At 58.1% G+C, this 22,383-nt stretch overlaps 1 protein-coding gene across 1 annotated transcript; it reads left to right on the top strand.

Moving 5' to 3' along the window:
* Positions 1-269: 269 nt before the first annotated feature.
* UNC5B (unc-5 netrin receptor B) lies at positions 270-21,994 on the top strand. Its single transcript, XM_008054758.1, has 17 exons — positions 270-366; positions 903-1,127; positions 5,275-5,418; positions 5,869-5,972; positions 7,121-7,301; positions 7,906-8,073; positions 9,781-9,945; positions 10,162-10,194; positions 12,066-12,260; positions 12,566-12,955; positions 13,595-13,682; positions 14,581-14,749; positions 14,862-15,095; positions 17,629-17,778; positions 18,431-18,595; positions 19,376-19,557; positions 20,651-21,994. Exons 1-17 carry the CDS (start codon positions 270-272, stop codon positions 20,814-20,816), a joined length of 2,856 nt encoding a protein of 951 aa, XP_008052949.1. The 3' UTR covers positions 20,817-21,994.
* Positions 21,995-22,383: the final 389 nt, after the last annotated feature.

The following is a 22,383-nucleotide window of genomic DNA, read 5'->3' as shown; positions in this document are numbered from 1 at the left end:
CCCAACTTTCCTAAGTGGGTTGCAAACCAACCACCCGGCCTGGTTTCCCACCCCGCTGGGCTGGGCTGGCGGTGGCCACTCCCTCCCTTCCTGTTTGCCTCACCTCCTGAGGTGCTGTTCTTTCCAGGGAGACAGGCAGGCCAGGGTTTCCATCTGGCTCCCTTTGGGGGAGGAGATGGCCACAGGCACAGTCTTGCCATGTTCTCTGAAGTCTCCTCGTCTGTAGAGGCGAGGGCGTGGATTTGGCTGCAGCAGGAAAAGGCTGAGGGATGGCTCAGGGCCACAGACCAGGGGCGAGGTTTCGGGAGAAGGCCTCCTCCGTGGAGGTCTTGGGCTTCCTCGAGGCAGAGGCCTGCAGGAGATCCAGTACCAGGGAGCCTAGGCCCGGGATAGCCGGCCCACCCCCGCCACCTGCCCCAAAGGCCTGGCTCCTCTGCCTGCCCAGGTCAGCCTGGCTGGCCGGGTCTGTGAAGGACAGCTGAGGCTCCGGGAGAGACTGGCCTGGTTAAGCTCCACCCTCAACCCCGTTTCCAGCCCCGTGCCTATGGTGGCATCACCATGGGAAACTGAGGCGGACAGGGCCAGTGCAGGGGATGCTGGGGAGGGCCAGGGGGTTGTCTGATGGATTGCCTCCCCTGTCTGGGCCTCCCTGACTTCCCCATCCATGAAGAGGCGGAACCACACAGCATCACAGAGCAGGACCTGGCTCTGAGGCCCAGCCTCCTAAACTCAGGGCAGGATGGGAAACTGAGGCCTGAGGAGTGCCAGTGTGGCCCAGGTCACAGCATGCATGCAGGTCGCTGGCTGCCCAGCCTCGGCCTCCCCCGCCCTCTCCCTCTGCGGTGGGCCCCAGGGTGGGCCTCCCCACCACAGCCTCCCTGACGGCTCCACTCCTTCCACAGGCACTGACTCCGGCGGCGAGGTGCTCCCGGACTCCTTCCCGTCGGCGCCCGCAGAGCCGCTGCCCCACTTCCTGCAGGAGCCGCAGGACGCCTACATTGTCAAGAACAAGCCAGTGGAACTGAGCTGCCGCGCCTTCCCGGCCACGCAGATCTACTTCAAGTGCAACGGCGAGTGGGTCAGCCAGAGCGACCACGTCACGCAGGAGGGCCTGGACGAGGCCACCGGTGAGCCCGCCCGCCCAGGCACCCGGCACACCCCGGGCCCCAAGGGGATGCTGGGTCTGCACCTGCTCGGCCCTGGGCTCCGTGTGAGACTTCACACAGCCTCCATTTCCCCTCCGAGCTTCCCCCTGGATGAGAATTTCCCCACGTCCCGGCCTGACTGTGTGTGCCCACTGGCCACTTCCCTTCCATGTTTCCGCTGTGTCAGGGAACATTCCAGAGGCCAGCGAGGCTTCTCGAACTCTCCCCAGCCCCTGCTCATCTCCCCGTTTAACACGAGAACCAGGCCCAACCGCAGCCCCGGCACCCCCAACCCGACACTCGATGCTGTTATCTTTACAGCACTTTTTGTTGGTGGAGAGTCATAGGCTTTTCCGTTCCCAATCACAAGACGGCATTCTCCGTCCAGAAGGAAATTGTCGGAGGTTAAAAACAAAGACTGATCGTATTACGTCCACCATCGTGCCGGTGGCTAGGATGTGGCTCCGATTTGGAGGGAGGGCAGCGTGGTTGAAACTCAGGAAACGGGGTTGGGGGGCGGAGGAGTGCACAGGGTCCCTTCCTCCTGAGATGAGTCCTGGGTGCCACCGGGGCAGGAGGCAGGGCCCAGGGGCTCCTCGTGTCTCCCAGAGCCTAGGGGTGCCCCCGAGTCTAAGTGGGGACTCACCTGTCTCCAGGCCCCTGCGGACAGTGCTGGAGCCCTCGGTGTGAACAGCCCTTCCCGGTGCTGAGGACAGGGAGGTGGGACCCCACACACCTGGTCCCCTGGCAGACGGCCCCAGACTCAGGGGGCTCCTGTGCAGCCTTCCTGGTGTTTTGTTTTTCCCATCTCTTTCTTGGTTCCCTTCTCTTTTTTTCAGCCCTCTCTTGTCTCTCTCCTGACCCTCCTTTTCCCTCTCTCTCTCTGTCTCTCTCTTTCTCTGCCTGCTGCTCTGTCTCCCACTGTCCTTTCTTTTTCTCTCTCCATCTCCCTCTCTGCGTCTCTCCCCTGACAGCCTCCCTCTCACTATCCATCTTTCCCTCTTCTTCCATTTCTCTTTCATTATGGAAAGCTCCAAGATTTCAGAACCAGGCAGACTTAAAACCATACCCCAGACTGTCTGTATGACCCACCGAACTGTCGTCTTAAAAAGGGTTAAAATGGAAAGTTTTCTGTCATGTGTATTTTTACCACAATGGTAAAATAATTTGGGGGGTTTGTTTTTTAGATTCGGGGGGTACATATGTGTGTGTTCATTCCATGGGCATATTGTGTCGTGGTGGGGATTGGGTGTCCCAGGTGGCCCGTAGGCAGTTTCTGCACCCTAGCTTCCCTCCCCCCAGTATAATTTTTAAAAATAGATTCGGGTCCCATTCTCACCCAAAATACAAAAATGAATACAGGAATTTTTTAAAGGAGAGGGGAAAAAGAACACGTATTTGCCAGCTGCCCCCACTCTCTGGCTGTGTGACCTTGAGGAGGTCACACAACCTCTCTGAGCCCCAGTCCCTCTCTCTGTGAACCGGGATGGGAACAGAAGGCCCAGGTGAGGACAGAATGAGACGGTGCATGCATTGCACCGAGCCGGGTGCCAGGACCCAGCAGGCAGGTGGCAAATGCCCGCCTCCTCCGTCCTCTCTCTTGGCCTCTTTCTCTCATGACTGTCCCTCCTTCTCTGTGCCCTGAGCCCTATGGCCTGTACTGGAGGTCAGTCGCAGGGGTCCGGCCTTGTCCATGTGCAGGGCCCTCACAGGTCACTGCTCCTAGTCATCATCACCCTGGGTTGTTCCTGATGGCAGCAGCGTGGCTCCTGCCCTTCCACCAGGCACGCGGACCCTGCCAGCCCAAGAAACTGGGGCACAGTTGTCCCTGCCGGCTGTACACAATGGACAGTGCTCTCTGGGCAGCCATGGACCAGCCTCCAGCCGCAGCCCCCAGGCCCTCCCAAAGCCAAGAGGGGCGGAGAGGGGGACAGGCCACACCTCGCTGGTGGTGGTCTCCCCTGTCCCCTGCTGGAACCTTCTTGGAAAGATAATCTTCTTAGAAAGACTCACTCCTCCAGTTCACAGCCCGGTCAATAAGGAGCAGGGGCCCTGCCCTCTGGGCCACTCAGTATCAACCGTGTAGCTGGCCCCTGGCAGCCACTGCAGGCAGACACCAGCCACTCACCCTCTGGCAGCCTCTTCTCTCAGTGGCAAACCCCAGCCACCTCCTGTCTAGGTCCCTGGCCATCAGAAGGGGGCTGTCTGTCCTCCCTGTCTGATTCCCAGTGCAAGGACCTCCTCCAAGGCGGGGGACTGACAGCAGTGACTTCCTTGGGAGAGGACCACAGAGGCATCCCGGGTTAGGGGACAGAGCTGTCACCTGGGGGAGACACCAGAGAGCTGACTGCTTGCTGGGGAATTTTGTGCCTGCCACTTACCCTCTCTGGGCCTCAGTTTCCAAATGTAAAAGGAAGAGGCCAGAGGAAATCCAGACGACTTGCCAGAGTATATAAATTAGTGTCTGGCTCAGGCTGGGTACTGTGGCCGAGTGACTGCCTGGACTCACAGAGAGCTGACCCTGAGTGTTTAACGATAACGAGAGAACTGAGGCTCAGAGAAGCTAAGTAACTTAGCAAAGGCCACACAGCTGGGGAGTGAGGTAGGGCCAGGATTCAAGCCTGTCCAGCCATCAGACTGTGCTCTTAACCATCATGCCACCGTGCCATGATGTGTGCAGGCTTGCCCTCAAGGAACCTGATAGCCCTTGTGCATAAGAGGATGTGACAGGACACATTTAGGCAAGGAGGAACCGCTTTAGCAGTTCTGAGACGGGAGGCAGTCAGGGAGGCTTCCTGGAGGAGCAGGCCTCCACAGGCTTTGGGGAGGAGCATCAGGTGGGTTTCCTAATGCAGGCGGGTTCACTCCTTTCCTGCTCATAATGGTCATTTTGAGGGAAAGTTAACAGAAGACTAACTGTCCCCCCACCATGTAGGCCGGTGGATCCAGTTATCCAGATAGGCACCCCGGGGCCCTGACAGGGACCAGTGAGAGGTCATGGGGCTCCTAGGAAGAGGGCCCTCCCCCAGCCAGTCCCATGGGCTCCTGAGTGGTGACCAGGAGAGGCTAGCATCACACCTTTGCCACCCACTGAGCCCCCTTCTCTGTGCCAGACCCACAGCAGTGAGCAGGACAAAACCCCACCTGATTCTGCAGAAGATGAGCATTGAGCACATGAATACACCAATAAATAATCTAGATCCAGACAGACTCGGTGGCTCACACTTGTAATCCCAGCACTTGGGAGGCTGAGGCAGGAGGATCACATGAGCCCAGGAGTTGGAGTCTAGCCTGAGCAACATAGCGAGACCTCATCTCTATAAAAAATTAAAAATTAGCTGGGCATGGTGGCGCATGTCTGTAGTCCCAGCTACTTGGGAGACTGAGGTGGGACGATCACCGGAACCTAGGAGGTCAAGGTTATAGTGAGCTATGATCACCATGCCAGTGCACTTCAACCTGGGCAGCAGAGTGAGACTCTGTCTCTAATGATAATAATAATGATAATAGTAGCAAGCTAAGCCCGGATAATGATGGGTGCTGGGAGAAAATCAGGTTGGCGGGAGGTGCTGGCTGCACAAATGTCTGGTTCAGGGCACTGTGAGGGTAGGTGGGGAAGGGAGGTTTCCCTCTGGAAGTGGGGCCCAGCTGACAGTGCCTAGAAGGCCACTGGGCACAGAGGGTGCTGAGGAGAGTATTACCCAGGAGACTGCCGTGCAAAGGCCCTGTGGTTACAGAGCCAGACACATGAGGAACTAGAAGACACCCAGCGAGGCTGCAGTGCTGCAGGGAAAAGTAGGTACCCAGTGCAGCTGGGGGCCACTCAGGAGCCGACCCTACAGGCCCACAAGGCCATGTGTGGATAAAGGGTCTCATGCCAGGGAGGAGTGACACGCCATCGTGCATTCCGAAGAGGACGCTAGCCACCACGTGGAGGTTGGGTGGAAGGCAGCAGGGGGCTTGTGTGAGCCATCACCGTGTCCAGCGAGCGGCCTCGCGGCTTGGGCCAGGACGGAGGCAGAGACGAGAAGAGTCGTGGAATGAGAGGTCCCACAGGACTCCGGTGGAGGGGAGAGGTGACCCGCCTGGCGTCCTCCCACTGCTCCTGACGGCTCCCTCCTCCTCCCAGGCCTGCGGGTGCGCGAGGTACAGATTGAGGTGTCGCGGCAGCAGGTGGAAGAGCTCTTCGGGCTGGAGGACTACTGGTGCCAGTGCGTGGCCTGGAGCTCAGCGGGCACCACCAAGAGCCGCCGGGCCTACGTGCGCATCGCCTGTACGCCCCCCCGACCCCCACCCCGTCCCGCCTCCTTCCCCCTTCCCCAAGGAGGCTGGAACTCCACATCCCCGGGGGTTCCCTCTGTATCCCCGGCAGATGCTCACTGCAGAGACATCCAGTTACGTGGATGCAGGTCAAAAGAGGCTCCCTGAACCCAGAACCCTGGCCCCTCTGGCCCCAGGGGTTCCCAGGGCCCCTTTTCACCTTCCTCTCCCATCCTGGGCTGCTAAGTGCTTAGGACCCCAGAGCCAGGGAGGGAGCCCTGTCCCCCAAGCCCACCTAGTGAGACCTCTCTCTGGAGAAGAGGACATTTCCCAGGTAGAGGCCCGGTGGAGCCCTGTGAACAGTGCCGTTGGCCTGCACTGCCACCTAGTGACCACAGGGTGGTACTTCGGGTTCCAAACCTGGCCCGGGTTGACTGTCCTTGGATCCTCTCACCCTTCCCAGACTTGCGCAAGAACTTTGACCAGGAGCCTCTGGGCAAGGAGGTGCCCCTGGACCATGAGGTTCTCCTGCAGTGCCGCCCGCCGGAGGGGGTGCCTGTGGCCGAGGTGAGCGGGGATGCAGGGAACACGGGGCACGGTGGAGGCTGGGCAGGAGTGGTCTTCACCACCAGCCAAAATGCCAGCCACCCATTTTGCAGATAGGGAGATGGAGGCCTGGGGCAGAGAAGGGAGCTGCCACCTCTGCAGAACTCAGCACGGGCCAGATCCCAGCTGGGCCCTCCATAAGCGTGACCCCTCGGGATGGGGCCGAGCCAGGGCAGGAACCCTCACACCCCTCAGGGCTCCTTGGGAAGGCCCCCAGGCTCAGTTTCTATCCCCCCGCCCCACCCTGAACACGAGGCCCCAGCTTTATGGATGTCGAAGGGTCTCATAACACGTGTGTGTGAATGTGTTCTCCCCCCACGAGCTGTCACCCCTCCCTCCACCACATGGCCTCTGGGCCACTTGTCGCCTTGCCACCCTGGTGGTCCAGGAGCAAGAACCGGACACGGGGGGACATCTCAGCTTTGCCCCAGTGGGACAGGGGTTGGGGAAGACGTGACCCCGGACTGCCAGTCTCACAGCCCAAGCCCTCATCTGCGCTGTGGGCTCAGACAACACCCCGTGCGATGCCTGCCACTCACAGGGCTCCCAGGTGTGCCAGGCACCGGGCACGCTGGTCTGCAAGGTGGATGTCGTCATCCCATCCTGCGGCGAGGAGGCAGTGCTTGGGAGGGGCAGCCAGCGAGTGGCAGAGCTGGGATTTGAACCTAAGTCTGCCAGACCCAGGACCCTGGTTCCTGACTACCCGCAGGCCTCTTGCCCTCACTGGTGGAGCCCGTTTGAGGAGCTAATGATGGCAATAGTTACCTCTTGCAAATGACTAGTTAGTGAGTGGAACTGAACTTACTCTGAGCCAGGTCCTTTTCTGGGCACTTGTTGTGTCGCCTTCATGACAGTCCTGTAGAGTAGCTGCTCCATCTGACGGCTGATGAAATGGAGGCCCTGAGTGGTAAGTCAGTCCCCTCCCAAGGCCACCTGCTGGCAAATGGTGCTCCTAGCCACAGTACTGCGTAGCGTCTAGCACAGTGCCCGGTCCACGAAGGTCTCGCCTCAATGTCACCACCCCGGCGTGGGCCCAGACAGAGCTGCCATGCTTCTCTTGGTGGTTGGACCTGCCTTGGGCCCTAACTGTCCCCAACCCGCACCCACAGGTGGAATGGCTCAAGAACGAGGATGTCATCGACCCCACCCGAGACACCAACTTCCTGCTCACCATCGACCACAACCTCATCATCCGCCAGGCCCGCCTGTTGGACACGGCCAACTACACCTGCGTGGCCAAGAACATCGTGGCCAAGCGCCGGAGCACCACAGCCACGGTCATCGTCTATGGTGCGGGCCTCTCACAGTGGGGGGTGGGGGTGGAGGGGACAGAGAGCCTGGGGCTTGTACCCCGGACTCTACCTTATCCAGGAGGCTCACAGGAGACTGGTCAGGTGGGGAGGCTGCGGCCCAGAGAGGAGGTAAATTGACCGAGACCACAATAGCAAATTTCATGGCCAAGGCAGGCGTTCCTGGGGTCCCAGCCAGGTGCACGCCCCACCTCTCAAGACCTCCTGCCTGCCTCTGAAGGAGACCCAGTTCCCTCCAAGTCTGGCGGGGAGGTGAGGCCCCATACCATACCCGCTGTCCTCGCGAGGTTAGGGACAGATGTCCAGGCCTGTAAATTGTTCTCTGCTGTCCCCTCGGGCCCCACAGGCGGGAGAGGCAGGGCCACACCTGAAGTGACTCCAGAGAGGTGTAGAAAGAGCCCTGTGCTGGTTTCTAGCTCCAGTCCAGCCCAGACCCCCATCAGTCCCTGGGGGGACCTCAAGTCCCCAGCCCTGAGGGCCACAGGGGTCTAACTGGGGCAGGCTGGACCTCAGCAGTGAGTCCTTGCCAGGGATGAGGGAAAGGCTTGGGGGAGGCCAGCCAGGTGATGGCTGCCGCCCCGCAGTGAACGGTGGCTGGTCCAGCTGGGCAGAGTGGTCACCCTGCTCCAACCGCTGTGGCCGAGGCTGGCAGAAGCGTACCCGGACCTGCACCAACCCTGCCCCACTCAATGGAGGTGCCTTCTGCGAGGGCCAGGCCTTCCAGAAGACCGCCTGTACCACCGTGTGCCCAGGTAAGGGCCACTGGCCATGTGGCACCCTGCCCGCCCCCAGGCTCACCTTCCACCCCACACTGCCTTCTGTGATCTGTCCCAGCACCAGGACAGGCATTATTCCCCCCAACTTGGGGAGCAAAGGTGCTTGTCAGGGACCCACAGCTGATGCTCAGGCTAGACAAGATGTTCTAACCTCCTGTTCTGCCCCGGGCTGCTGGTGACATGGAGGCAGAGGCTCTGAGCAGCAGTCTGAGCGGTGGCTCTGCTCCCTGACCCTCTAATCAAGGCCCTTCTGTCTTCCCAGCTGGGGATTCTCCGTGTCAGCCCCAGGCCAGGGTCCCACAGCTGCCCGGGGTCAGGAAGACTCTCCTGTACTTTAATGTTAAGACACACCTTGGGCCAAGCACGGTGACTCACGCCTATAATCCCAGCACTGTGGGAGGCCAAGGTGAGAGGATCACTTGAGCCCAGGAGTTTGAGATCAGCCTGGGCAACATAGTGAGACCTTGTCTCTACAGATAATACAAAAATTAAGCCGGGCTTGGTGGCTCAGCCTGTAATCCCGTGCTTTGAGAGGCTGAGGTGAGTGGATTGCCTGAGCTCGCGGGTTCGAGACCCGCCTGGGCAACTTGGCGAGACCTCATCTCTACAATAAATAAAAACATCAGCCAAATAAAAACATCAGCCAGGCATGGTAGCGCATGCCTGTAATTCTGGCTACTTGAAAGGCTGAGGTAGAAGGATTGCCGGAGCCCAGCAGGTCGAGGCTGCAGTGGCCGGGAGCGGCCACTACACTCCAGTCTGGGTGACAGAATGAGACTCCAACTCAAAAAAAAAAAAAAAATACAAAAATTAGCTGGATGTGGTGGTGTGCACCTGTAGTCCCAGCTGCTGGGGTGCCTGATGTGGGAGGATAACCTGAGCCTAGGAAGTCGAGGCTGCAGTGAGCTGTGATCCTGTCACACCCTCCAGCCTTGGTGATAAAGTAAGACTCCAACTCAGCCTGTAATCCCGCGCCTTGGGAGGCTGAGGTGAGTGGATTGCCTGAGCCCGTGGGTTCGAGACCCGCCTGGGCAACTTGGTGAGACCTCATCTCTACAATAAATCAAAAATTAGCTGGGTGTGGTAGCGTGCGTCTGTAGTTCCAGTTACTTGGAAGGCTGAGGCGGAAGGATCACCGGAGCCCAGCAGGTCGAGGCTGCGGTGGCCGGGAGTGGCCACTGCACTCCAGTCTGGGTGACAGAGTGAGACTCCAACTCAAATAAATAAATAAATAAATAAATAAATAAATAAATAAATAAAAAGAGGCCTGGGCAGAGCCCTACTCCTGATGTCCTCTCCCTTTTGTCTTCCCCCCACCCTCCATGTGCCCCTCTGCTGATCTGCCCCTGCCCATCCACCGTGTCCCCTCCCTTTGTGTGCTTGTGTGGACGTGGTGGGGTTTTGCCCTGGGTCTGTGCCCTTGTGTGTACAAATGTGCCCTGGGCTGTCTCTGTGTCTGTGACCATGTGCGCCTTGTCAGTGAACTCACTGTCTGCCCAGTGCTGTGTGGATGTGGCGTGTTCACCTCCGTGTGGCACACGTGTGCTTTGGGTTCCTCCCTCCCTGGCCGGTGTGCATGTGTGTTTGCACGTGTGCATGTTGGTCCATTGCCGTGTTCTGCCCACATGACCACGTGTGCGCACGGCTGTCATGTGTGTGTTCCCACATGTCATGTTCCTGCAGTCGACGGGGCTTGGACGGAGTGGAGTAAGTGGTCGGCCTGCAGCACCGAGTGCGCCCACTGGCGCAGCCGCGAGTGCATGGCGCCCCCGCCCCAGAACGGAGGCCGCGACTGCAGTGGGACGCTGCTGGACTCCAAGAACTGCACGGATGGGCTGTGCGTGCACAGTGAGTCGTGGGCAAGGAGGGCCCCGGGTGGGGACTCGAGCCTGTGAGGGCCCCCACCCAGCCCCAGGCCTGGGTGCCCAGCCTGCGGTGCCATAGCCCTCAGCGCCTCCGCCCAGCCACCATATCGACCATTTCATCTCACCCTTCCCCTCCACCTTCTCTGCCACTTTTTCCCATCACCTGTGTCATTGTCTCTCCCTTTATTTCCCTCGACAGATAAGAAAACTCTAAGCGACCCCAACAGCCACCGTAAGTCCCCTCTCATGGCTGTCCTCTTTCCTCTGAGGGTCCCTGGTTCTCCTTGGCTGGCTCTTCCCAGGGGTGGGGCACAGAGCAGGGAGAGCTGAGGGTGCCCCTATTCCAGCCCCCCCGGCGTCCCCCTGCACCAAACACTGCATGTATCTGCATCCTCCTTCGTGGACAGACAAGCAGACCTTTGACTGACAGAAAGGCCCGAGGATACCCTGCTGGCCCTCCTGTTACAGGAGAGGAAACTGAGTCTCAGAGAGGAGAAGGGACTTGCCAAAGACCCAGCCAGGAAGTGGCAGAGCCAGGATTTGAAACCAAGTATTTTTGCTGCCAGAGCCGGTGCTTGTAACCCTCTGCCCTTGACCTTCCCCCTGGGGACAGGGTCAGGGGCTGCGCCATGCCAGTCCATCCCAGTGCCCCTCACTGTACCCCTAGTGGCTGGGCCAAGCCCCCTAAGTTATCTGTGATGCCCACTGTCCTGCACTGGAACAGTAACGCCACTTAGGCAGATGGGCCTGTGGTGATTAAATCACAATTCCCAGATAATTCTGGTATCCCAAATCAGAGTGAGGCACTCAGCCCCACTCACTGAGGGGCTGGCTAGTGACTGGTTGGAGAGTACCAATCACCAGACAAGTGGCTTCAGTGTTAGAAAGGACATCAGGAGGCAGAGCCAGGCCCGGGAGCCATTTCTCTGCTGAGTCAACAGTTTCCAGAGATGCAAGATACCCATCTCCGAGGGGTCCGAGGGGAGCCCATGAGGGCTGCTGAGGAGAGAACCAGGACAGACAGAGGTCGGAAGTGGGCAGACATCCAATGGGCTGCAACTCACGCCCTACCTTGCTGAACAGCTCATGCAGACCTCAGAGGCAGGAGCTTGGAGGACTCCAGGCAGGGGAAGCAGGTCTCTTTCTCCGAGGGCCCCCCAGAGAGAGAGAGAGAGAGAGTGGACAGGTGCTTCCTGGAGCTCCCAAAGGAGGCAATGGGAAGGCCAGCCATGTTGGCGGCTGCCGTCTTGGCCCTGCTTGAGCTCTCCAGTATGGTAGCCATGAGCCACATGTGGCTGATTAAACTCATTTTAACTTAATGAACATTAAATAAATTTAAAAATTCATCTGTACTGGCCACATTTCAGTTATTCAGCAACCACACAGGGCTGCAGACAGGGCAGCATAGACCTAGAATATTCCATCACCCTAGAAAGTTCTGTTGGACAGCCCTACTTTGGCCCCTGCTTCTTTGACCTTGACACTTTCTGCTTGGCCATGTCTGTCTGTGGGAGGGAAGTGTAGCCATGGGTTGCCTCCCTGGCCCCATCCTCCCCCCATCTGCTCATCTCCTTCCCACCCCATCACTGTGCATCTCATTCCTATCACCTCCCCCTCACCTCCCACCTCCCAGCATGGAATGGAGGATGAGCTTGGAACAGCTATTACAGAGATATCTGGGAGCCAGGACCTATGGTCCTGTGGGAATTGCCACAGGCTCAGAGTGTCGTTTAAGTCTGTAGTTTAAGTCCCAGCTCTGTTAGGACAGATTATGTAGCCCTGGTGTCTCTGAGCCATACAGACCCCGGGCTTCTCCTCATGGTGAGCAATGAATGAGTTAACTCCTGGGCATGGGCATGCTTGTTCTTTGGCCTCTCATTGCCACAACTAGGAGGGCAGAGGGCAGGATCCTGAGCCCATTTGTCCCATGAAGAGACAGACGCTGAGGGCGGCTGAGGTCTCCAGCTTGCCCTGGAGGAGCTCAGACGAGAATTCAACACCACTCTAGTCGGCCCCATGCCCTGCCCTCCCTAGAGACCCCTGGCTCCCCCAGGGCGTGGCTTCTGTGCTGCCCTGACTCAAGTGGCTCTCCTGTCCTTACAGTGCTGGAGCCCTCGGGGGATGTGGCGCTGTATGCAGGCCTCGTGGTGGCTGTCTGCGTGGTCGTGGCCATCCTCATGGTGGTGGGAGTGGTAGTGTACCGCCGGAATTGCCGCGACTTTGACACTGACATCACTGACTCGTCCGCCGCCCTGACGGGGGGTTTTCACCCAGTCAACTTCAAGACCACGAGGCCCGGTAAGCACCCGAGGCTGTTGGGGGTGTGGGCAGAGATGGGGCAGCCAGACCAGAGTTGGGGCTCCTGACCCCTCCGGGGCCTTTCCAGAGTTTGCTCTGGGTGTGGATGGGAGAAATCCCAAGAAGGATGGGAGTGAGGCACCCAGGCTCCAGGTCCCCAAAGCTTCCTGCAGCAGACAACAAGGAGTCTTTCACGGCTGGACATTGGGGTGGGATTTTGCAACTGGAGGCTCCTGCCCAGAGCAGGGGTGGGGGCTGGACTAGGGAGGCACCGCTAGGTGTAATCAGAGCTCCCACCCCTGCAGGCAACCCGCAGCTCCTGCACCCACCTGTGCCTCCCGATCTGACAGCCAGCGCCGGTGTCTACCGTGGACCTGTGTATGCCCTACAGGACTCGGCCGACAAGATCCCCATGACCAACTCGCCCTTGCTGGACCCCCTGCCCAGCCTCAAGGTCAAGGTCTACAGCTCCAGCACCATGGGCTCGGGGCCAGGCCTGGCAGATGGGGCCGACCTGCTGGGAGTCCTGCCACCTGGGACGTACCCTGGCGATTTCACCCGGGACGCCCACTTCCTGCACTTGCGCGGCGCGGGCCTCGGCTCCCAGCAGCTCCCAGGCCTGCCCCGAGACCCGGGCAGCAGCGTCAGCGGCACCTTTGGCTGCCTGGGCGGCCGGCTCAGCATCCCCGGCACAGGTGGGCCCCCGTCCTGCTTGCCTGTCCACCTGGCCTAGGCACATCCTCTCTGGACTGTCCCCACACCCGCCCGGCAGAAGATGGGGCTTCCCTAATCCCATTTCATAGATGGGGAAAGTGAGACCCAGGGGAAGGAAATGACTATCAAATAGACATCTGATTGGAAGGCCTAGGGTTCAGGCCTGCCAGTGCCCTCACTGGGGCAGGGGAGCCTTGGGTCAGCCACACTCCATGACTCAGTTTCTCTACTAAGTGAAGGAGAACATCCCTGTGTCGTTCAGTAAGCCCAAAGAGCACTGTCCTAGTTTCTAGCTGCAGTGGGCAGGGGTGCCCATCTTAGGTCACCAAGCCAGCATCGACAGCTTCTCAGCATCCCACCCTGAGCGAGGGATGGAGCTGGCACTGGGACCTCCAAACCCCATCGCAGTGTCAGAGGCCCCTGTCTCGCTGGACAAGCCGGCTCTGTCAAGGCCCGGCCTCCCCTTGTATCCAGTCCCCAGACCCTCCCTCCCTACCCCTGGCCGGTGGCCACCTGGAGCTCAGGAGCTGCCTCTCTCTCCGGGCCCCAGGCTGGGGGCAGCCCCCCGCCCCCTGTTCTTCTAAGCCCCTGGACTCCGTGCTGACCTCTCTCTCCCCTAGGGGTCAGCCTGCTGGTGCCCAATGGAGCCATTCCTCAGGGCAAGTTCTACGAGATGTACCTACTTATCAACAAGGCAGAAAGCACCCTGTGAGTAGAGACCCAGCCCCGGACCACTGTCCTCTCTCTTCCTCCCTCCCACCTGCCCACATTGGGCTCTGGTATTCCCATCTCCCCTCTAAGCCTATCCTAAGCTGGATAGTCCTCCAGGGAAAACACTGGTTCTGCTGTGTCTACATTTAACACTTGCAAAACCAGCACCATGAATCATGAAACTGAAAGGCAGTTGGCAGACTGGCTACAAGTAGGACAAGGGGCTAAATAGCCTTACTATGTAAAGAGTTTTTATAGACCAATAAGAAAAACTAAACATCTCAGTATGAAAATGAGCAAAAGATATAAGCACATGATACACACACACACACACACACACACACACACGCAGTCAGTATGTTATGAGAAAACATACAATCTAATTTGTAGTCAAAGAAGACCAATGAATATAACCCTGAGATATGCTGGGAATTTTTTTTTTTTTTTTTGCTTAAGGAATTTGCAGGGATTTTTCAAACAGTAGTGCCCTCGTGCTGGCAAGGAGGTGGGATCCCTCTGAGGCATACTGGGGGGTGTACATCAGGACCAACTTTCTGGAGTGCACTTGAGCAACACCTGTCAGAACCTTCCAAGGGTACAGAAACTTTGCCAATTCAGGCCAAGAGTTTCAAGCTGTGAGAATCTTGTGGAGGAATAGCAAAACTCTGGACACCTCCTCAAGGCCATTTTCTCTGCCTCCTTTGTCCCCATGACCTCTGGGAATGTGGAGCCCTGAGTAGCAGAGATCTGCCCTCCGCTGCCTGGGCTGTTTCTGTACCCTTGGAAGGTTTGACAGGTATCAGAAGATTGACTTGGGAGTCCAGCAGGACCCTGCACCCTGGCTGTCCTTGGGCCTCCCCTCACTACCTCCCCCTGCCCTCCATCCTGCCCCCAGCCCGCTTTCGGAAGGGACCCAGACAGTATTGAGCCCCTCAGTGACCTGTGGGCCCACTGGCCTCCTGCTGTGCCGCCCCGTCATCCTGACCGTGCCTCACTGTGCTGAAGTCAGCGCCAGCGACTGGATCTTCCAGCTCAAGACCCAGGCCCACCAGGGCCATTGGGAGGTGAGGAGACAGGGCGGAGCCCGCCCAGCCCTCCCAACCCACCCAGGAGGCCAGAGAAAGCTCCTTTCCTCCGGCCCAGCCTGGGCGACTGTGACCGTCTACCCCCCGGCAGGAGGTGGTGACCCTGGACGAGGAGACCCTGAACACGCCCTGCTACTGCCAGCTGGAGGCCAGGGCCTGCCACATCCTGCTGGACCAGCTGGGCACCTACGCGTTCACGGGCGAGTCCTACTCCCGCTCAGCCATCAAGCGGCTCCAGCTGGCCGTCTTCGCACCCGCCCTCTGCACCTCCCTGGAGTACAGCCTCCGTGTGTACTGTTTGGAGGACACACCCGTAGCGCTGAAGGTAGGGCTGGGCGCCAGCTGCGTGGTCCCTACTGGCATCCCCACTCCCAGGATGTGGCCCCGCACCCTCCCCCCACCAGCCCTGTTCAGCCACGCATGCATCCCTCACACACTGAGATGGGGTCAGACCTTCCAGGTACAGAAATGAATCGGGTGCAGGGCCTGCCTGCCCGCTGAGCTCCACCAGGTTAGGGGTAGAAGCAGATCAATGAGGGCTCCGTGGGCGGACGGAGGGACTCAGGGTGGGGGAGGGGTCCTGAGAATGTGACAAGTCGGAGTCCTGGCAGAGAGTGAAGGGCATTCCACACAGGCAGAAGAGCTTATGAAAAGGCTGGGGTGTCGCTCAGGGTGACCGGAGGGTGCAGGGCATGTGCAGGTATGGGAGGACAGAGGAGGCGGCAAGGTTCAGCCTCCCAGAAGCCTCAGGAGCTTTGAGGTTCGTCCAGTGGGAAGGGAGATGCGCCGGGAAGACCCTGTTCACGGTGCTCTTTAGAAAGCCCCTGTGACTGCACTGGGGGTGGCTGCATGAGAGGCGAGTTGGCTGTTGGGAAGCTGGGGTGGGCCCGAGGCCACTAGCAGTGGCAGTGTCCAGGAGAGGCGGGGCTGGACGCTGTGTTTCGTCCATGTAGTGGAAGAACCAGTGATGGGCAGGCTCGGTGGGGGAAGGGAGGGGTCAGGCTTGGAGTGTATGCAAGAGAATGGACGGGATGCCCCTAAGAGAGGGCTGGACCTGTGGCAGGGGACAGAAGGGAAGAAAGGTGAGGGGATCAGACTTTCAGCAGCCCCCTCCTCCGACCTAAAGCCCCTGCCCGCTTCTCCCAGGCCCTCCCCCAGCCCCAGGATCTCAGCCTCATCCTGACATAACACTGGAAGCGCACAGACACTGGGCCCTGCGGGAACCCCTCCAGCTCCATCCTTCCATCCTCCTCCCCTGCTTTGTGGTCCCATCCAGCCAGCCTCGTAGGCTGAGCCCAAACTCCACATTGCAGACAACAGAGGAGAAAAGCCCCATGGGAAAGTGAGCATCCCCTGCTGGAGCAGCGCTGGCCTGAAGTTCCAGGAGGCCTGTAATGGGTGGGAGGTCCCGGGGAGTGCTCTTGCAGCTGGCTCTCCTGGTCCTGGGGCATTGGCTAACATCCAGCTAGTAGTGTGGAGCTCAAGAGAGAAGTTGCTAGATTTCAGCCTGATGGCATTACTTGTGTATTCAACCCCCACCTATTATCCCTCCATCCATCCATCTATCTATCCACCTGTTCATCCACGTATCTATCCGTTCATCCATCCATCCCTCCACCCACCCTCCATGCATCCATCTACCATCCACACATCCATTCACTATCCACTCGTCTGTTCATCTGCCATCCATCCATCTATCCATCCATTCACCCCTCATCCATTTACCTATGTGTTATTCATTCACCCGTCCACCCACCATCCATCCATCTATTCACCACAATGCATCCATCCATCTATCCATCCATCCGTCCGTCCACCATCCATCCACCATCCATCTATCCATCCGCCATCCTTCTATCCACCCACCATCCATCATCCATCTATCCATCCATTTATCCACCATTCAAACATCCATCTACCCCTCATCTATCTATCCACCCATCCACCATCCATCCACCATCCGTCCATCCACCCACCATCCATCCATCCATCCATCCATCCACCATCCACTCATTCATCCACCATCCATCCATCCACTATCCATCCATCTACCTACCCACCATCCATCCATCCACCCACCATCCATCTATTCATCTACCATCCACTCACCCATCCACTGTCCAGTCACCATGCACCTATCTATCCATTTGCCCACCATCCATCCACCTATCATTCATTCATTCTTTCATCCATCCACCCACCATCCATCATCCACCCACAATCCATCCATCCATCCGTCCATCCATCCACCATCCGTCTATCCATCCATCCACCCACTATCCATCTATCCATTCATTCAGCTATCCATCTGTCCATCCACCATCATCCATTCACCTTTATATTCATCTATCCATACACTCATTCAGTCAAAGCCCACCTGTCTACCCAGTCATCACCCCTCCATTCATTTATTTTTCCTTCCACCTGTCTTTCCATCCATCCATTTACCATCCATTCATCAGTTCATCTGTCTACATGCTCATTAGTCAACAGCCCATCTGTCTATCCAGTCATCACCCTTCCATCCATTTATCTTTCCTTTCATCTGTCTTTTTATCCATCCATCCACTATCCATCTATTCATCCATTTGTCCATTTATCTACCATCTGTCCATCCATCCATCAGTCTATCTAGCATCCGGTCATCTACAGATCCTTTCATCTATCTATCTGTCCCACTGTCTGTCCATCTAGCTGCCATCCATTCATCTATCCATACCATAAACCCTCTATGGGCACCTGCCAAATGCCCAGTCCCTGCCCCAGCTCGAGTGCTCAAGTGGGTCCTAATGTGCAGCAGGAGAGGGCCCACTGGCCAAGTATGATGGACTCTCCCTGCCCCTTGCCCCTGCCCACAGGAGGTACTAGAGCTGGAGCGGACTCTGGGCGGCTACCTGGTGGAGGAGCCAAAGACCCTGCTGTTTAAGGACAGTTACCACAACCTGCGCCTCTCTCTCCACGACCTTCCCCATGCCCACTGGAGGAGCAAGCTACTGGCCAAGTACCAGGTGAGGGCTGCCCGGGAAAGACCAGCTCCCCCTCCTGGGCCTGCCTCCTCCCTCTGCCTGTAGTCTTGCCCTCCCTGGTGTCTCTCGCTGCTGTCTCTGTCTCCCTCCCAGCAGTCCCCATGCTCCTAGCCCTCCTCGGGCACTTCCCCAAATTCAGTGCCATTGACGGCAACACTCACACTTCCACCCTTTTACACAATCCCACGCATAAGTCCCTAAGCTCTCCATGCTCATGGAGGCCTTGCTATCTCTCAGAGCGTACACACTTAGCAGGCTGCCCATGCTAGTCTGATGGCCACAGCCTGCTACCCACCATGCAGCGTGAGGTACCATTGAGTCCATGCGGCTTCCCAGACCCAGACACATGCTCACCCACACATGCCTTTCCGCCCCACGTGCCTCCTTCTCAGCTCCCTCCTGGAACCAAGAGCCTGACATGGCCTCACCCTCCCCTTGGCTCCTGGCCCTCCCTGCTGCTCCCAGCTCTCCCTGTGGTTCCCAGCCCTCCCTGAAACCCCCAACCCTCTCTGCATTCCACAGCCCTCCCTGTGGCCCCAGCCCTCCCTGCGGCCCTACATCCCACCTGTGCCTCCATTCCCCATGAAGGCCGGGTAGGCTGGCCTGTCCTGTTCATGACGCCCTCCTCCCACAGGAAATCCCCTTCTGCCACATCTGGAGTGGCAGCCAGAAGGCTCTGCACTGCACTTTCACCCTGGAGAGGCACAGCCTGGCCTCCACGGAGTTCTCTTGCAAGATCTGCGTGCGCCAGGTGGAGGGGGAGGGCCAGATCTTCCAGCTGCACACCACGCTGGCGGAGGTGAGGGCCGAGGACAACCCAGGGAGGCGGGGCTGGGACCGCAGCAGACCCCCGGGCTTCCTCTATCTGGATGGAAGTGCCACTTCCCACAACCATTACTGCGTGCCATCCCCATGCTTGATGCATGCCAGGTGACGGCATTCTGTCACTAAAACTTCACGAGCACCGGGAGACAGACAAGATAGGTGTGATCCCTGAACGGGAGGTGAGGAAGTGGGTTTCAAAAAGGGCAGGTATTTGCACATGGGACACCAGTGGTAAGACTGGATTTGAGCCCAGGTCGATGCCACGGCCAGGCCTGTGACTCTCATTTGAGGTTGAAAACCCAGACCCCCCTCCCCGCCTCGCCAGTGCTGCATCTTCTTCTTGGGGCAGTGGAAGGAGCACTGGACATAGGTGGGGACCCAGCTCTGCCACTAGATGGTATGTGACCATGGGCAGGTCACTTCCCCTTCTAGACTTCATTTTCCACGTCTGTAGAAATGGGCCCGTGTGGATTAGACTGTGCCGGGGTTCCTCGGGGCCTCCGTACTATGAGGCTACATCAGCCTCTGCCTGGAGAGTGAGTTAGCATGGTGCACGCCCTGAGGGATGAGGACAGCCACAAAGGCTTTGCCCTGGGGAACCGACCCTCAGGGAGGGCAGGTCCTTGCCTGAGCAACTTGCCTCAAGGAAGTAGGGGTGACTCAAGCCTCAGTGAGCACACAGGCTCAGGGCAGGGAGGCTGGAGGGGCAGAGGCCCGGTACTGTGCCCCTCACCCTCACTCCCCACTCTTCCAGACGCCGGCTGGCTCCCTGGACGCCCTCTGCTCTGCCCCTGGCAGTGCCGCCACCACCCAGCTGGGACCCTATGCCTTCAAGATCCCGCTCTCCATCCGCCAAAAGATATGCAACAGCCTTGATGCCCCCAACTCGCGGGGCAATGACTGGCGGATGTTGGCGCAGAAGCTCTCCGTGGACCGGTGAGTGCCCAAACCACAGCCCAGCTCACCCGCCTTTGTCCTCAAGGCCGGGCAGGGGCAGCGGGCAGGCGGCCAGACCTCCCAGGACCGGCTCCTGGCTCGGTTGCTTGTTACCCTCACCCACGGGAGGTCAGGAGCTCAGGTCTGCATGGACTGAATCTGAGGATGCTATTCCCTTAAAGAGCAACATGCTCAGAGCATTTGCCAGTGAGCCACGCAGACGCTAAGGGAATACCACCCTCTCCCGCCCTACTGACACTCCTCCTGCCCATCTCATGGGATGGCGGGAGACTCAGATAAAGCCAGGCTCCAGTGAGGTGAGGTCACCCAGGACAGAGCAGAGGCTCCGGAAATGCGTTGAATGACAGCACACCCCCCGGCCGGGGGACTCTTGGAGAACTTCAAATGCTGGATAAATATGGCGACAATGACAGTATTGTACTTATTGGAAAAATGATTAATAAATCTGCTTTGAGCAGATGTAGAGATAAGATCACTTGCTGAAATGGGCAAGGTTTACAAAGATGGCTGGGGCTTTGTTCCTACTCCCAGAGGAGTTCACAGGGCAGGATCAGCCAGGAGCAAGGTGGGAGGAAGAAGAGAGATCAGTATGCTGGGTTTGGACAGTTTCTCTTGTGTCCAGATAAGAAATAGGATGATGGGCTGGGTGCAATGGTGGCTCATGCCTGTAATCCCAACACTTTGGGAGGCTGAGTTGGGAGAATTGCTTGAGGCCAGGAGTTTGAGAGCAGCCTGGACAACATAGCAAGACTCCCATCTCTACAAAAAATAAGTACATAAATAATAAATATATAACAATGATGATGTGTGGGGTGTCAACACTAGAGACATCCCTAGACCCTCCCTTTACGTGATTCTGGATCTTATCTGCAACTTTGGGAGGTGGTATCATTCCCATTTTGAAGATGAGGAGACAGACTCAGAGAGGTGCTCGGCCTTGCCCAGAGTCAGGCAGGAGCCAGGATTCAGACCCCAAGGCTGTGGGATCCCCTGTGCACCCTTCTGTCCCCCGCACGTTTCTGGGAGGTGCTGAGTGCTTGGGGACTTCAGTGCCCCTCCTTCCCTCCGCCAGGTACCTGAATTACTTTGCCACCAAAGCAAGCCCCACGGGCGTGATCTTGGACCTCTGGGAAGCTCTGCAGCAGGACGACGGAGACCTCAACAGCCTGGCCAGTGCCTTGGAGGAGATGGGCAAGAGTGAGATGCTGGTGGCCGTGGCCACCGACGGGGACTGCTGAGCCGCCGGGAGCCATGGGCTGCCAGGGACTGGCAGGAGGCGGGCACAGGGAGACCTAGGGCAGCCTCCAGATTGGCATGTCCAGCCTCCACTGCCCCTCAGCTCACAGCCAGAGTTGCGCCCTCCTCCTCCTCCTCTTCCCCCTGCCCCAACCCCAGACCACGACCAGCCTTAGCAAATCCACATGCTCTGTTGTTCAAGGGCCCCGTTTTCCTTCCCCAGCTCTGCCGTCTCTCTCCTGGCCTCAGGCTTCCATGCAGGAACCCGGTGGGCTGAGGCCTCTGGAGGCAGTCAGGGGGCAAGGAGGCGGCCTTCCCTCCACCCACCCCCATGGCCCGCTTTCCCGGGCTCTGTCCGTTCTGGTTCCAGGCTTCCTCTTCTTCCTGGGTTGCCGCCTCCTCCGTCCTCCCCAGCCCCTTCCTCTCTCACCCCGTTTTCCTCTTTGAAGAGTCAAGTACAATTCAGACAAACTGCTTTCTCCCGTCCAAAACAGAAAGGAAAAGGAAAGCCAGCTTCAGACTGCTAGTCAGGCTCCAAGAAGAAGAAAAACACCGACACCACAAGGGAAAAGAAAATCCCAGTTTCTTAGGAAACGCACATGATTTATTATCCAGATATTTGGATAAGTCCTTTTTAAGAAAAAAAAAAAAAAGAAAATGAAAACAACACAAAAAAATTAGAAAATTCTTTTCTTGAGTGTGGATGAGAGTGGGTGTGCTGGTGATGCTGTCCAGCAATGAGTGTGAGTGTGTGCGTGTGTGTGTGTGTGAGAATGTGAGCGTGTCAGGGAGAGAGAGACTGAACAGGGGCTACTTTGCTGCTAATGAATACGTCTTGAACTAAATTCTGGCTTTCAAGGCCTCAGTTTTCCCAGTTGTGCATGGAGTGGGTCAGAAAGGGTTTTAGTCATGGTACCAAGTTTTCCCCTGAAATCTTATGTAAGCAAATGCCAAGGAACCCTGAGCCCTGGAGTGGGCAGGTTCTCCCTTCTGTAGCCCCCGGCAGATGCCCCTGGGCTCTGGGGAGTCTGGATGAAGAGGCACTGGGAGGGAAAACCAGGGCCCATCGGGCCAGCGGGAGCCAGGGAGGTTGCTCTGGTCTGTCATCATCTGGTGGCTTTTGGAAAGGGAGTGTGACCCAGAAGTGGGGCTCAAGCAGGGATCCGAAGTGGGGGAGAGGGGGGATGCCCCTATCCCCTCCCCAACCCAGCAGCCGCTAGACCGGAGAGTCGGGGCACAGTGGCACTCTCTCAATGCCCAGAATCCACCTCCCAGCCTCATTTTTTCCTTCTGAAGAGACAAGGGATGGATAAGAAGGCCTCTGGCTACAGAGGCTTCAGCCCCCAGCCTCCCTGCAGTGTGGGAGGAGGGAGACAGGAGCCCTGGCTGTGCTGTTCAGTCGGGAGTAGAGGGGGCAGGTGGCTGCCGGTTTGTCCATCTCTGACCTCCACAAGCCTTTCCCTCAGCCCTCTCACCCACCCTCTATGATCTGGGAGATCTGAAATAACCTCTCTGAATGGGCAGGGTGTCAGGGCAGAGGGGCCGGCACACATCACTCCCACCCATCCC

Source organism: Carlito syrichta, unplaced genomic scaffold (assembly GCF_000164805.1).
Source record: "Carlito syrichta isolate Samal-C Ts95f unplaced genomic scaffold, Tarsius_syrichta-2.0.1 Scaffold301031, whole genome shotgun sequence".
Classification (NCBI taxonomy): domain Eukaryota; kingdom Metazoa; phylum Chordata; class Mammalia; order Primates; family Tarsiidae; genus Carlito; species Carlito syrichta.
Note: the sequence above shows the minus strand (reverse complement) of the source record. Positions and strands in the feature narration are given on the sequence as shown.

Bases quoted from the DNA above. Each gene is read 5' to 3' on its own strand.
- UNC5B (XM_008054758.1), top strand. From the start codon at position 270: ATGGCTCAGGGCCACAGACCAGGGGCGAGGTTTCGGGAGAAGGCCTCC. The intron at 12,956-13,594 runs GTGGGCCCCCGT...TCTCTCCCCTAG, and splicing joins GCTCAGCATCCCCGGCACAG to GGGTCAGCCTGCTGGTGCCC. The intron at 15,096-17,628 runs GTAGGGCTGGGC...CCCTGCCCACAG, and splicing joins ACACACCCGTAGCGCTGAAG to GAGGTACTAGAGCTGGAGCG.